Consider the following 14,120-nt stretch of genomic DNA (forward strand, 5'->3'; position numbering starts at 1 on the left):
ACCGTAAAATGTATTTGATGTGCCATTCACGTTATTGTTACAGACAATCAGACATATGTTAAGCGCATTTCTTGACTCCCTTGTGCATAACAATTTTTCTCCAAATTCATTGATTTTTTGTTATTGATTTTTAACCATGTGGAGGCTAAATTTTTATGGAGGGAGATAAAACAACTTATTATTCACCAAAGGGAAACACAAAACTAGTTTCGGAGTCTTAGGGCCTTGTATTTGCTCATGCAAGCAGGGGCGGATCCATGGGGGTGCGAGGGGGTGCGGCCGCACCCCCTGGATCCTCCCGAAAAAAAATATTAGAAGTAGTAATGCTTTTTATATGTATAGGTTTATCTAAACATATATCTACTAATGTATTAAGAAGACAAAAAGAATAGCCTGGCTCAATGGTTAAAGTGTGGGGGTGGTGTCTGCCATGACCGTGTGGTCAAGGGTTCGAATCCCTCTACTATCATTCCAAAGTATTATTTTTGTATATATGTGTATATATGTGTATATACCAGTATATATCAAATCGTGTGGATAGTTAACATCAAGTAGAGCTTGGCTTAGTGGTTTAGGAGAGTTGAGTTGTGGGTGAGTGTGAGCTTGAGGTTCGCATTTCGAGTCTCATGATAAACAATTTTTAAGTTTTTTTTACTTTTTATATATTGAAATTATTAAATTCAACTACCATAAATCCCTATAAAATTCAATTCAACTACCCTACCCCTATAAAATTCAATTCATCTATTATAAATCTTATAAATTTCAATTCATCTACCATAAATCCCTACAAACTTCAATTCATCTACCATAAACCCTATAAAATTCATCAAAAGAAAAGACAAGGTATTGTGACTGCCATGGATTTTGTTGAATCATCAAAAGCTACAATCCAATATGTACGAGACTATGAGTGATCATCATTTGATTCAAAGTGTTTCTACTTTGCGTGAAAAACATAATATTGAAGTTGTTGATCTTAATGGTTCATACATAGTTCAAGGAAGAAGCAGGAAGAATGCACAACAAGTTTGAGTCCATCTAGAGGTTTTCCATCTAGAGTGATCATCATTTGATTCAAAATGTTTCTACTTTTTGATCTTAAATGCTCGTTTCACTAAGAAGAATACAGAGTTGCTCCGTTGTATGGCATGTTTGAGTCCATCTAGAGGTTTTCCACTTTTCGACAAAAGTAAGTTGATGCTTTTTGCTGAATTTTATCCGTCTGATTTCAGTAGGCTTGAAACTATGCTACTTAGTGTAGGGTTTTATACCCTTCTACTAGTGTTTATAGCGGAAATATGACATCTAATGTCTACACTAGTATTCCCAGGATCACATGCAAAACTAGTAATTAATCTAATGGAGATAGTGGATTACCTTAATCGCTTTTCCCTCAAACTAGTTGAATTGATTGAAGAAGACCAAGAGCTTCAAGTGTAGCTCCTCTACTTGGGACACGAGCAATCAATTTGATCTCCCACCTTGTTGTATAGCTAGCACACCAATGGTGGTTGGATAATAAGAAGACCTTCTTCTTGCTTGACTAGATAGATAGTTAATGGGAATTAGCTCACTTTCTCCTCTCTACTTGATGTGGTAGAGTAAGAAAGCTTAGAGAGAAATTCCACACCTTATTCTCTGCCCTAAGAGTGTTTATATAGAACCCTAATAAGAATCCACCTCCTTTTAGGTTTCCCAAAACACCCTTTAGAATAAGATTTAGGGAAATAGTCGAAAATAGCAACTATTGGTATTTTCTCAATTCCCTAAGGAGATGACGTCCAAACCCAGCCAAAATTGGCAGATTTAATGTTCATAACATAAGGAAACGTCCCTCCAAAAATCAGCCCAATCCGAGCCCTAAAAGTGCCCGAATCGGCCTAGGCCCAAAAACCCTGCTTTTGGCCTTTTTGTACTATCTTTGCCTAATTCCTTTTTAGGCCTATGAGATATGTTTATGGGACACTCCCATGATTATATCTCACTCCCACTAGTCATATCCTAGATCAATTTGTCACTCTTATGTGTAACCCGTTGTAGGATCCGATCGAAGTTAGCCGCGAATTACTTCGTAATTCGACGATCGTAGTTGGTCTCTAGCTACAACTCTACGATCCCTAAATCAATCGGACTTGATGATCTTCCACATCAATTGTCCTATCCGACAAATTGTTCGCATTGTCACCTTGGTCGAAGGACATCTCCTTCAACTCCTTCAGACTCCCACTTGGACTTAGAACAAGTGCAATGCCTCGATTCCCGTGTCAATTTAGTATCCCATCTGATACGTCACGTCATTCAGACTTTCTTGATATCCGAGTACAACTGTAAAAGACAAACGATTAACTTTTAATCCGTTTGAGCGCGGCCACGCATTTTCAGTTGCTACTCATCAAGTGGCCTTGAGACACTTTGTACCTAATGTGATTAGGGTGACACAATCCATTCTTGCGCTCCCACTTAACTTCATGTCTATCCTGTCCTTCCCAGTGTCCGCCTTTATAACCTCCTTTTACGGCGCGGCGTTTAACGGAACCAAAGTCGGGCATTCCTTACATAAGATGAGTGGAGCACTCATGTTTTGAGGAATCTCTCCAATTGTCTTTATGAGAAGTATTGACGTTCATCACGAGTGATGTACTTCTCATTTGAGGGTTATCCAGTGTATAAACCTTTTACACACCCACGTAGTCGAATAGAATATACTATTCCTATAGCCCATGAAACTGCGCTATCCCATCGACTCCCGTGCTAGTCTTCGTGAGTCATCGTTGTCCATGCAATGACCTGGACCAGGGATTTGATAATAAATATTCCAAGTTCACTTAATAGGGTTTCATTCATCAGATCACGTATCTGACAAACCTATTCGGAATGTTTTATCATCAATGGACTGTCGTTTAAATACTAAACCAAATTTAGACGACTTGTGAAATAACTCTATTATTTCTGATAACGAGAGTTGTAAATCTGAGCCTCTTCCGTAAAACTCTTTTTACCCACTCAGTTTTACTCGTCGAGGTTTAAAATTATACCTCATGCCTTAGACTGTGTATGAATCTCATACTATGTCTTAGGTGACAGTTCAGTTTGACTACCGTGGTAGTCGGTTTTAAACTTTGCTAATTATCAATTAATTTGAAGACGGTTATCTTCAACCTTGATAATTTCTAATAACTTTTACTAGAGTTAAGGCTTTTAATTCTTTATGTAGTATTTGCAACAGTTCCCGGCTTAAACACTTTTAGCCTACTTTCCTTCCATGTCTGAAAGTTTGCTACGATGACATGTTCAATTTTGTACTACTTCATCCTTTAGCCTTCTAGGATGTACTAAGTAGTGTTTCGGTTTTCCAATCCGAATTCGGATGTTTAAATGCTAATCATGTCCAACATGATTGACTTTATGTTTTCGAACATAAATGTCTCTCTCATGCGTGCTAGCTCATCGGTGTCTTTTCAGACTCCGATTTTTGCAACGCCCTCTGTCATGAGTTTTTGGGTCGAAATTCTCTTAGACTTTCCGAGTCTTAGATTTTCTGTTTCGGATCTCAAGCATCTCAGCGTACTGAGTCTCTCTAATCCTATCATCCTTTTGATCTATGCTTATAGATCTTCAGATGCCCAAAATGGCATTTTATCCTTTTGTGTGTGGTCCTTTATTGAGTCAGTTCGTTACTGTTATACAACACCTTATGTCGTACTCAATCTTTTGTATGTACTCTGCATACGGACCCGGAAGGTTTGTTTACTCCCACTTACCTTCTTGAAATTTCGTGATTCAAGATTTTCTTCATTCCTCAGGAATCAAACTTCTTTGATTGCCTTTTGAATCGAAGATTCTAACTCTTGCGTGCTTTTAATCCGTCGATAGATTTCTTAAGCATGCTTGTGGACATAACTTGATTGGAAGAATCTTTATTCTTCTTGTCTCGTTTCGGGAAACATGAATGTTTCCATCCTTCTCAGTTTTCTATTTTGGAAAACCAATTTAGGTCTTCTGTTGACTTAAATTATCAAGCTTCATGTCTTGACGAGATATGGATTCCACGATGATTTTGGCTTCTAGCCAAAATCTAGAGTCAGTTTCCGTTTCTGCGCAGGTCTTTTATCTCTTCAGAAATAACCTTTATTTTCTGAGTCTTTAAGATTTTATTTTGACCTTTCAGGGCTTTTGAACAACAATTTGGAGTTATCTCAACTACTTTGAGATATTCCTTTAGAGACACTTTCACTCGCTTTGAGAGTTCTCCTGCGAATGACATTCGCTTTTGTGCGGTGGGTTTACAAGATCATATCTTTAACCTTTCCTTTTCCAAGGAGTCGCAGTTTGTTGCTCTTGGTCGAATTTAATCGTCTTGTACAAGTTTCATGATTGTTCTTCATGAAACTCCATGATTTTTCTCATGATCGAATTAAATCGACTTGTACTTTTCTCCCACTTATTCTTGTAATAATTAGTGTTTTTCTCCCAGATTACTAGGTGCGCTAATTATTAGAAGAATACTATCATGAGCAACAAACACTTTGTTCTCTTGATTGCTTGTGGAAAAAGCCCAAATTTCTTCTAAAGAAATTGCGTCAGACTTTAGCTAATTTTGTAATGCCTTTACAAGCTTAGACGGACTTTGGTAGTTTTGTGAGAAGCTATGTCTAGACTAATGGATTTTGGAGGATAGAGTTTGATTCGTGTTCTTCATCTTAATCCTTTTGGACACTCCAAATATGGATAGGTTAGAAGTACGTTTGAAGATCAATTTCTGTTTCTGACTCAAGACTTTCTTTCTTGTCAGTTTGATTCATGTTTTGGTTATAGTGGACCTGTTGTCCTCATCCCTTTCCGATGAACCTATCTTATAGGTTTTTGACCAAGTTTAGAATCTTTTGGTATAGTTTGTTAAATCTAGCACTTATTAACATCCCAATTTAGAAATAAAGTTCTTTATTGATTCTCCGTAATACTTAGTACAGAGATGATGTTAAAAAACTAGAAAAACTATTAATCTAGAATAGTGCCTAAAGTAGACTTCGATCCCTTTCAGCATCCTTAGCAGTCGAGGCTTCTGCTCCCTCTTGGATCTTGTCTTCTTTAGCCAAATACTCAGTTCCCAGCTGCGCCTGTACATTCACAATGATAGGGCAATTTTAGGTATCATATACCTAGGTTTGGGAATTTTACAGTATTTGATAAGTTAACTGTTTATACCTGAATTGGAAGCCACTGTTCCATTCCTTTTGTCCTCCAAGAACTTAGGGCAGTTTCTTTTCCAGTGGCCTTTGCCATCACAGTAGAAACTTTTGGTGTCAGGAGGAGGACCTTTGTCTTTAGGTTTGGCAACTCGTTTGCCTTTTCCTTTTGACGCGGTTTTCTTCTTCTGTTTTCCACCTTTCTTGAACCCTTTGTCCTTTTGTACCATAAGAACGTCCTTCTTAGTCTCCACTATAGCGACGTCCTTTTCGGCTGTTAGAAGCATAGAATGAAGTTCCTCCAACGTTTTATCCCATCCATTCATGTTGTAGTTCATCTTAAACTGATTAAAACCACTATGGAGGGAGTGAAGGATAGTGTCGGTAGCCGTCTGTTGGCTATAAGGGAAACCTAGTTTAGCCAGCTTGCCCATGAGCCTGATCATTTGACGAACATGAGGCCCAACTGGTTTTCCCTTTTCAAGGCGCATGTCCATAATTGCTTTAGAGGTTTCAAACCTCTCCAATCTCGACTGTTTCTGGAACATTTCCCGAAGTTGTCGCATCATGGAGTAAGCATCCATGTCTATGAACTGCTCTTGCAGAGTCGGTTCCATGGTTGCTAGCATTAAGCAAGTTACAGGCTCTGCCTTTTTCCGCACACTCCTTTCTTCATCTATCTCTTCTTTAGTCGAATTATCATCCAATACAGGAATTGGAGTTTCTAGTACATGTTGCTTTCCTTCCATCCTGAGAACTATTCCCAGGTTCCTCTCCCAGTCAAGGAAGTTGTGCTCATTTAGCTTCTCCTTGTCGAGAAGTGAGCGGAAGTTGAAAATATCTTTTGTCATCTACATAAAAGAAATGGCAAAGTTTTAAACTCGTTATCATTTTGAAAAACTTAGTTTTCCCACATTATTCAATAAAAATCGTCCCCGATTGAATAAGTGATTCCAAGACCCCAGTTCTTCGGAGTAAAGCGGACGAAGGCCCTACCCTTTGACTCCGTCGTTCCGGGTGAGTGAACTACTTCACTGATCATACCTTATGACTCTTGGTTGATAGATTTCATTAATGAATGACTAATCTATCCTTTTGCCTCGAGTATCCAAGACTCTCTTGCTGATCTCGTTGAGTAGAACCATTTAGACGTGTAGGCCTCTTCTATAGACCTACCCGCATTGTCCCAAGGTAGAGGAGGTACTCTGCGAAGGCCGACCCACCTTCCTCGAACAAGGGCGCAACGAGTGTCTTAATCTGGATAGGCGATTACTCAAGATTACTTTTGGGGACTTTTACGCTAGTCTGGCGTTTGTTATAGTGAACTATTTAGCCTAACTAACATCCACGACATAAAGCGTAAATAAGTAAGTAAATGCGCGCGAGAAAGTAAATCAAGCAGACATGGATCCTAGTATGGCCCCTAACCTAGAAGATCTAATCTCCTTTGGTTTTCTTCTTGTTTCGCCTTTTGGTTCGTCTAGATCTCCATCCTTGAACCTCCATTGATTTCTCCCACTCGCCTTTGGATTCCATCCTTGAGTTTTCTTCAATGGACTCATTGACCCTAAACTCTAATTACAAGACTCTAACGATTCGCAGATCGTATAAACTTGAAATTAAAATTAATTACAAAGCATGCACCCATCCGTGCTTAAAACAAGAATAAAGATATAAATCTATGGCCATACTAGTTTCCCGCATTCACATCACATGCAATCATATAATATATCAAGGCTAAGAATTATATATGCATGATTATCTTGGGAGATACTTTTGTTGACATCACATGTCACATTACGGACCTTAAGTCTAAATTCGAAGAATTCAACTAGTGGTGCGTTCCGGTTTTATCTTTTATGATTTCTAAAATCATCTTTAAGAAAAACTCCGTTTCGGGTTTTGAAAGCCCGGGTCAATTTCGGAAAAACATTGGTTCGATTCTTAATGATTTCATAAATCAATTTAAAGAGAAATCCGTTTTGGCCTTCTGGATGGCCCGGATTGATTTTGGAATTATTTGGTTGGAATCGGAAGAAATTTTGGCAAAAACTCCCACTCGAATGATGGTTCCTTTTTGTGGTCCGAAAAGCCTCGAAAAAGCCCGGGACAAGTCCTAGACAAGTCCCGGCCCAAGCCCAGAAAAGGGCTCGGACAAGGTCCGGACATAGCACGGCCCATAGGCCGGCATGTCCTGGCCGAAGCCTATCAAGGCCTGGTCTCGTCCTGGCCGGAGCCAGGACGCTAGTCCATGTACCAGACGCGTCCTAGACGTGTCTGGTGCTGGACCGGACCAGCACTAGGTGTCTCGGACTAGTCCGAGACACCCAGAACCTCCCAGACGCGTCTCCAAGACGCGTCTGGTCGAGTGCTCTGGACGCGTCCTAGACGCGTCCAGGAAGCTCCCTCCGCAGCTGCTGGTCGCGTCTCCAAGACGCGTCCCAACAGCTGCTCTGGACGCGTCTTCAAGACGCGTCCAGAAGCTTCTGTCGCAGCTGCTGGTCGCGTCCTAGACGCGTCTCAGCAGCTGCTCTGGATGCGTCCAGAGGACGCATCCAGGAGCTCCCGGTCCGGCCAGGAAGCTTCCTGGCCGGACACTAGGGTTTTTCAAAACCCTAGTTTCCAAAAATTTTTTTTTTTTTTTCTTTTGCAACTCTAAGTTGCTATTTTCCAAATTTAAAACTTTTCTTAAAATTTTGAAATCTTTTAGAACACTTCTAAAATTTTTACAAAACTTGTAGAAACTTTTAAAATTTCCAAATTTTGTTTTGAGAGTTTCCCAAAACTCAAAACACTTCTTTTTAGAACACTTCTAAAATTCCAAAAATCTTTGTTTTTCAAAAGTTTCCAAAACTTGAAAACAACTCTTAATCAAACCAATTTTGGATCAAAGTCTAGGTTTTTGAAAACTTTTTCAAAGAACAATTTTGAAATCTATTTGAAAAATTCTTGAATCCCATTCAAAATCAATCAATTTCTTATGTTTAAAACTCTTTTAAACATAACTATCAACTTAATCAAGCATGGATTAGTCCGAAATTCAATCTAATTGAGTTTTAAAACACTTTTAATCATCAATTTGATTCTTAATTTGAAATTCATTGAATCCCATTCAATATTATCAAATTGTGAGTTTAAATAGTTTTAAAACACTTTTAAAATATTTTTATAAACTCAATTTATCAAACTATCAATTATATCTAATATGAACTAGTTCGATTCTTAGCAAAAACTAGTTAATAGCAAGAGGCTCTGACGCCACTGTAGGGTTTTATACCCTTCTACTAGTGTTTATAGCGGAAATATGACATCTAATGTCTACACTAGTATTCCCAGGATCACATGCAAAACTAGTAATTAATCTAATGGAGATAGTGGATTACCTTAATCGCTTTTCCCTCAAACTAGTTGAATTGATTGAAGAAGACCAAGAGCTTCAAGTGTAGCTCCTCTACTTGGGACACGAGCAATCAATTTGATCTCCCACCTTGTTGTATAGCTAGCACACCAATGGTGGTTGGATAATAAGAAGACCTTCTTCTTGCTTGACTAGATAGATAGTTAATGGGAATTAGCTCACTTTCTCCTCTCTACTTGATGTGGTAGAGTAAGAAAGCTTAGAGAGAAATTCCACACCTTATTCTCTGCCCTAAGAGTGTTTATATAGAACCCTAATAAGAATCCACCTCCTTTTAGGTTTCCCAAAACACCCTTTAGAATAAGATTTAGGGAAATAGTCGAAAATAGCAACTATTGGTATTTTCTCAATTCCCTAAGGAGATGACGTCCAAACCCAGCCAAAATTGGCAGATTTAATGTTCATAACATAAGGAAACGTCCCTCCAAAAATCAGCCCAATCCGAGCCCTAAAAGTGCCCGAATCGGCCTAGGCCCAAAAACCCTGCTTTTGGCCTTTTTGTACTATCTTTGCCTAATTCCTTTTTAGGCCTATGAGATATGTTTATGGGACACTCCCATGATTATATCTCACTCCCACTAGTCATATCCTAGATCAATTTGTCACTCTTATGTGTAACCCGTTGTAGGATCCGATCGAAGTTAGCCGCGAATTACTTCGTAATTCGACGATCGTAGTTGGTCTCTAGCTACAACTCTACGATCCCTAAATCAATCGGACTTGATGATCTTCCACATCAATTGTCCTATCCGACAAATTGTTCGCATTGTCACCTTGGTCGAAGGACATCTCCTTCAACTCCTTCACTTAGTTCTCAGCTTGATAACTACATTTACGATATGAGGCAGAATGATGATTTCTCAAATTTAGATGGGATTGAAGCTCTTGCTAGAACATTGGTAGAAACTAAGAGAGATAAAACATATCATTTAGTTTATTTTCTGATCACTTTAGCACTAACGTTGCCGGCTGCAACTGCCTCCGTTGAAAGAATTTTTTCAGCGATGAAACTAGTTAAAACACGCTTAAAAAATAAGACGAGTTATTCATGACTGAATGATAGTTTAGTAGTCCTTATTAAAAAAAAGTTTTTAGTGAAACTAACAATGAATCGATTATGTGAACATTTCAAAATATGAACTTTCTTAAAGGTCAATTGTGTTTGTAATTGTTGATGTATTAATATAATTAATGAAGATAAATATTTTGTTAACCATTGTGTTTGCAAAAGAAAAAACTTATTTAAGTATGTAAATCCGCACCCCCTGACTAAAAATCCTGGATCCGTCCCTGCATGCAAGTCAATAATTCCACATACTAACCCACCATGTAAGAGTTAAACATTTTAAAAAAATGTTCACAACAAATAAAAATTTTAGAGAGCAACTAAATAAATGCAACTACAAATCTTTGGTGTTGAAAACAGTTTTCCAGATAAAAATCCATCTGGTAAGAAGTAAACATTTTTTAAAATGTTTAGAACAAAGACTAAACTACGGAGAGGAACCAAATGAATACAACCACCTAATCCTAAGTGTTTCAAACAAAAAAAATACTAGTCTTACTTCATAGTATCTTCTTTAGCATACTTCACCATAGCCTTGCTCCAACTCTTTTTGACATGCGGAGGCCCTAAGCCTGTTTGAGGTTAGCCTTTTTCTTGGGCTTGATCTGATTTGAGTGTCTTTATCATCCTTAAAAGAACCAACTTGCTTGGTTGGAGTTTTTGAGATTTTCTTTTTTACTTTACCATTTTACAAAATCTTCTGCATAATAAGAAATGTCGGAGATATATCATGTGAAGTTACCAGAAAAAACAGCCATGGATACAAATTCAACTGAAATTTTAAAAAATTGAACTGGAATTTTAAAAAGTTGAGAAATTTGTTGTGAGATCTTCGCAAAATTTCTCAACCACCGATTTTTTTTCTTTATTGATTTCTTTTTAACAATTGCGAAGTGCATCAAAACCTAGATTTTCCCCTAAAAGGTATTTTGGATTAACAGTAAAACCCTAAGGGTCCGTTTGATACGTGTGAAAGTGTGAGTAAGAAAGTCGTTTTCCCAAGAAAATCAGTTTTCTGCTGTTTTGTTGGCCACTTTGGATATGAAAATCGATTTACTAAGAAAAAAAAGTGCAAATGGTCTAATTTTTTTCCCACCTTTTAGATGGAAAAGTTGATTTCTCACTCTTTCTCTCTCACTCTCCTTCCTCCCATAACTCTCTCCTCCCGTAACTTTCTCTATCTATTTCTCTTCTACCGTAACTCTTTCTGTTCATCTTTGTCCAATTAATAAATAAAACTGAATTCATAAATAAGCTGAAGTTCTAAAAGCACCCCTTAAATTAAAGGCACCCCTTGAATGCCTAACATTTATACATTGGTTAAAGGCCCAATTAATAAATAAAACTTAATTAATAAACATTTGTCAAAAGGAACCCCCTAAATTCTAAAGGCACCCTTAAATGCCTAACATTTATATATTGGTTAAAGGCCTAATTAATGAACATTTGTCTAAAGGCACTCTTTTTCTCACCTTCTTATCAAACACCTAAAATTTGAGTAGAAATCCCTTTTCTTTCTAATGGGAAAGAAAGCGGCTTTCTTGCCTATATATTTTCTCGCGTATCAAACGGACCCTAAATTTCAACACCAGAAACACCCAATTAACAACCAAACCTTAACCATCTTCTTACCTATTTGAAAGGAGACATAATCCACCACCGTTCGGTCGTTTTTCGAAGATGATGAGCGATTAACTGCCACACCTTTAGCTTCTTCAAGATGTCGTTCAGTTTTCGGGTTTGTTCCAGAAACCCTCACTAATCCTACCAGATCTAGGAAGAGGATTAGGGTAATATTGTACTATCACAATATGAATTTTTTTCAAATATTATTCGATATTGGGTCTGGTTTTTTGTTACCCTAAATTTTGTACTTCTAAATTACTGGCCCGAAAAATATCAGTACCAATTTTTTTTGTATGATTTAAAGAGATCTGTTAATGTCACTAACAAATGAAATAAACAGATACTAATCATTAAGATAGCAAGAGAGACAGTTTTTGCATCACAATTTGAGACATTTTAGAGGCAACCATGCGCTTGGTTACTACCCAAGAGGCCCAACAACCGCCCGTACCTTGTTTCGGGCCCTTCACAACATTTTGCCGCTATTTTCATATTTTCTCTTATAATAATTCCCGGCACCGACGCTTCAGAATTGTTTTGGTTGAAATATTCCTTCTAGGGTTTGTCTAGGGTTTTACAGAGACGTCGAGAAGTAGCTAAAAAAATGGATTCTTCCTCACCTCTAAACTCCGCCGAGTTACAGGGCTTTCTTGAGGTAAATATCAGAAGAAGAAGAAAAAAAAATCCTTTCTTTACTGATTTCCAAGTTCATGTTATTTGTAATCTTAATCATTATCAGGGAGAATTAGTTTTTATTATTTGGTGTTCAGTAAAGTTTATGATTTCCTTGTGTGTTTACTTGATGATTTCTTCATATCTAAGTCGATTTGGTTGAATTCCACTATGAAAATTAAGGAACTTGAGGGCCTAGGGTTTAGCAATTTATAACTCAAATTGTATGCAGCAAACCGTAATTGAAGGTTAAATTACTGGTGACACTAATGAAGAATAGGATTCCTGAGCGCTCCTTACTCTCAAAGACCCCAAAGCCCCTTACACATGTAATATAGCCTATATAGGCGTTAGAGCATACCCTTTCTTGCTGGAACCAAATCGAAGGTTTAGTGTCCGGACTCGCTGTAGTCGACCCTTGATTTAGATTCCTAGATATCATTTAACTGAAAAAGGAAATGCCTTTCTTTGATAATTCCTTTTTTTATAGTGTTTTCTTGTTATCGTAATAATTTGAATCGTGTTTCGAATAACGAAATTGTCGGAAGTGGGGTTCATCTCATAGATACTATCTTAAGAACTCCACTTACTGGTTGATCATAATCTGTTCTTTGTGCATCTACCTGCCTGAATATCGACATGTTTAATTTACTAATAAAACCCATACATTTTGTAAGAGAACCTTAGCCATTGTCTCACACGGTATGGGGATTCAGAGAAGAGATTATTTTTCATACAATAGGAGCTACCAATTGAAAATTTGCTATCTTTTCTTGCCTTTCAACTACTTCAATTTTTAAAAACCGAAACACCGAGTAGTTTCACTTTTAGGAATGAAAGTAGAGGCTAAAAGTGAAGCTCACTTTGTCCGCGTGACAACATGTATGTCTCTCTACTGGAGAAATCAGGGTTTGAGTTTTACTTTCCAGAAAAAGAAAGTAGATAACACAATGATCCCCAACCAAAATGTGAATATAACAACAGTTCCTAAGTAAATAGATTTAAGTTTTTCTTTTTGTATAAAATTGTGTAGTACTGTGTTGGTTTTAGTTACGATGTTTATATGATAAATGTTTGATTTATATGCAGCAAGAGAAACAGAAGGCAATGCTTAATGAGATGGTTGCAAAGCTTACGAATGTGTGCTGGGACAAGTGTGTAACAGGCACTCCAGGCAGTAAGTTCAGCTCTGGCGAATCAAGTTGTATTACCAACTGTGCTCAGCGTTACTTAGACATGAGTATGATTATTATGAAACGCTTCCAGTCGATGCATTGAATCTTTTTTCTATCAAACTTTTGCTGCAACTCTTTCTCGTTCCAATCATTGTTATACTCTGCTTGAATTTCAAGAGGATAATATTGCTTTGTGCTTCTCCATTGTGAGTTTTATTTGAAATCAAACTCTATTAAGTGCACATAATGCTTTGTTTACTCCCAACTCATCTGTTTCTACTTTAAGGGTTTTTGGTTGCTGAAATAATACTCTTCTAATCTCTTTCTTGCGACAAATTTATACTGTCATCGTAATGTGGTAAGATTTGAAGAAAGTTATTCTTGTGGTTTAGAGGTTTATAATTAGTTCACTAAATTTATAGCATCATTAATAAGAAAGTTACACCAAATAGAGGGTTTTAGTTAGGTATAGTAGCAAAAGACGAACTCTTCTTTGGAATCTCTATGCCATGAGTAAAATGATGTTTGAGATTGTTCTTCTTTTATGGATTAGTATATTTTAATAAGTTCATTTGAATTTGTTAGAAGAAGGCTTGGCTTTAAACTTGTTATCAAGGAATCGACTGGTTGACTAAATGATTTAAAAAGTGGGGGAATTTTTTCTCTCACTCTCTGTTTTCAGTATTCTCACCAATGGTGGTGAGAATTGATAGTATAAGAGGACCATCAATGGTGGAAGACAAGAATTTAATGGTCTGAGCCCTATTTAACGCTTGCTTGTTCTTCAGTCCACATTCAATGTTCACCCAATCACCCCATCCCTTCTCAGCTCATTTAAGATCTCAATTAATGCATCTCTCTCTCTCTCTCTCTCTCTATACCCATTTGCATTAACTCTCATTCTGACTTTGTTGTTCAAATAAGATATCAGAAGAAAGGGAAAAAAAAATATTTTCTCTGTAAATAAGAAACAT

General features: G+C 37.4%; 2 protein-coding genes across 2 annotated transcripts; one reads left to right on the forward strand and one right to left on the reverse strand.

Moving 5' to 3' along the window:
- Nucleotides 1-4,927: 4,927 nt before the first annotated feature.
- On the reverse strand, nucleotides 4,928-8,823 carry LOC147547444 (uncharacterized). Its single transcript, XM_086670343.1, has 2 exons — nucleotides 5,209-8,823; nucleotides 4,928-5,120 (listed from the first exon to the last, which is right to left on the reverse strand). The coding sequence occupies exons 1-2, from the start codon at nucleotides 6,038-6,040 to the stop codon at nucleotides 5,104-5,106; spliced, it is 849 nt and encodes a 282-aa protein (XP_086526469.1). The 5' UTR covers nucleotides 6,041-8,823; the 3' UTR covers nucleotides 4,928-5,103.
- Nucleotides 8,824-11,817: 2,994 nt separating this feature from the next.
- TIM8 (translocase inner membrane subunit 8) lies at nucleotides 11,818-13,411 on the forward strand. Its single transcript, XM_086665572.1, has 2 exons — nucleotides 11,818-11,954; nucleotides 13,061-13,411. Exons 1-2 carry the CDS (start codon nucleotides 11,904-11,906, stop codon nucleotides 13,247-13,249), a joined length of 240 nt encoding a protein of 79 aa, XP_086521698.1. The 5' UTR covers nucleotides 11,818-11,903; the 3' UTR covers nucleotides 13,250-13,411.
- The last annotated feature ends 709 nt before the right edge of the window (nucleotides 13,412-14,120 follow it).

The sequence above is a fragment of the Eschscholzia californica genome, unplaced genomic scaffold (assembly GCF_041429995.1).
Source record: "Eschscholzia californica isolate CP2 unplaced genomic scaffold, dmEscCali1.0.p SCAF_3, whole genome shotgun sequence".
Lineage (NCBI taxonomy): Eukaryota > Viridiplantae > Streptophyta > Magnoliopsida > Ranunculales > Papaveraceae > Eschscholzia > Eschscholzia californica.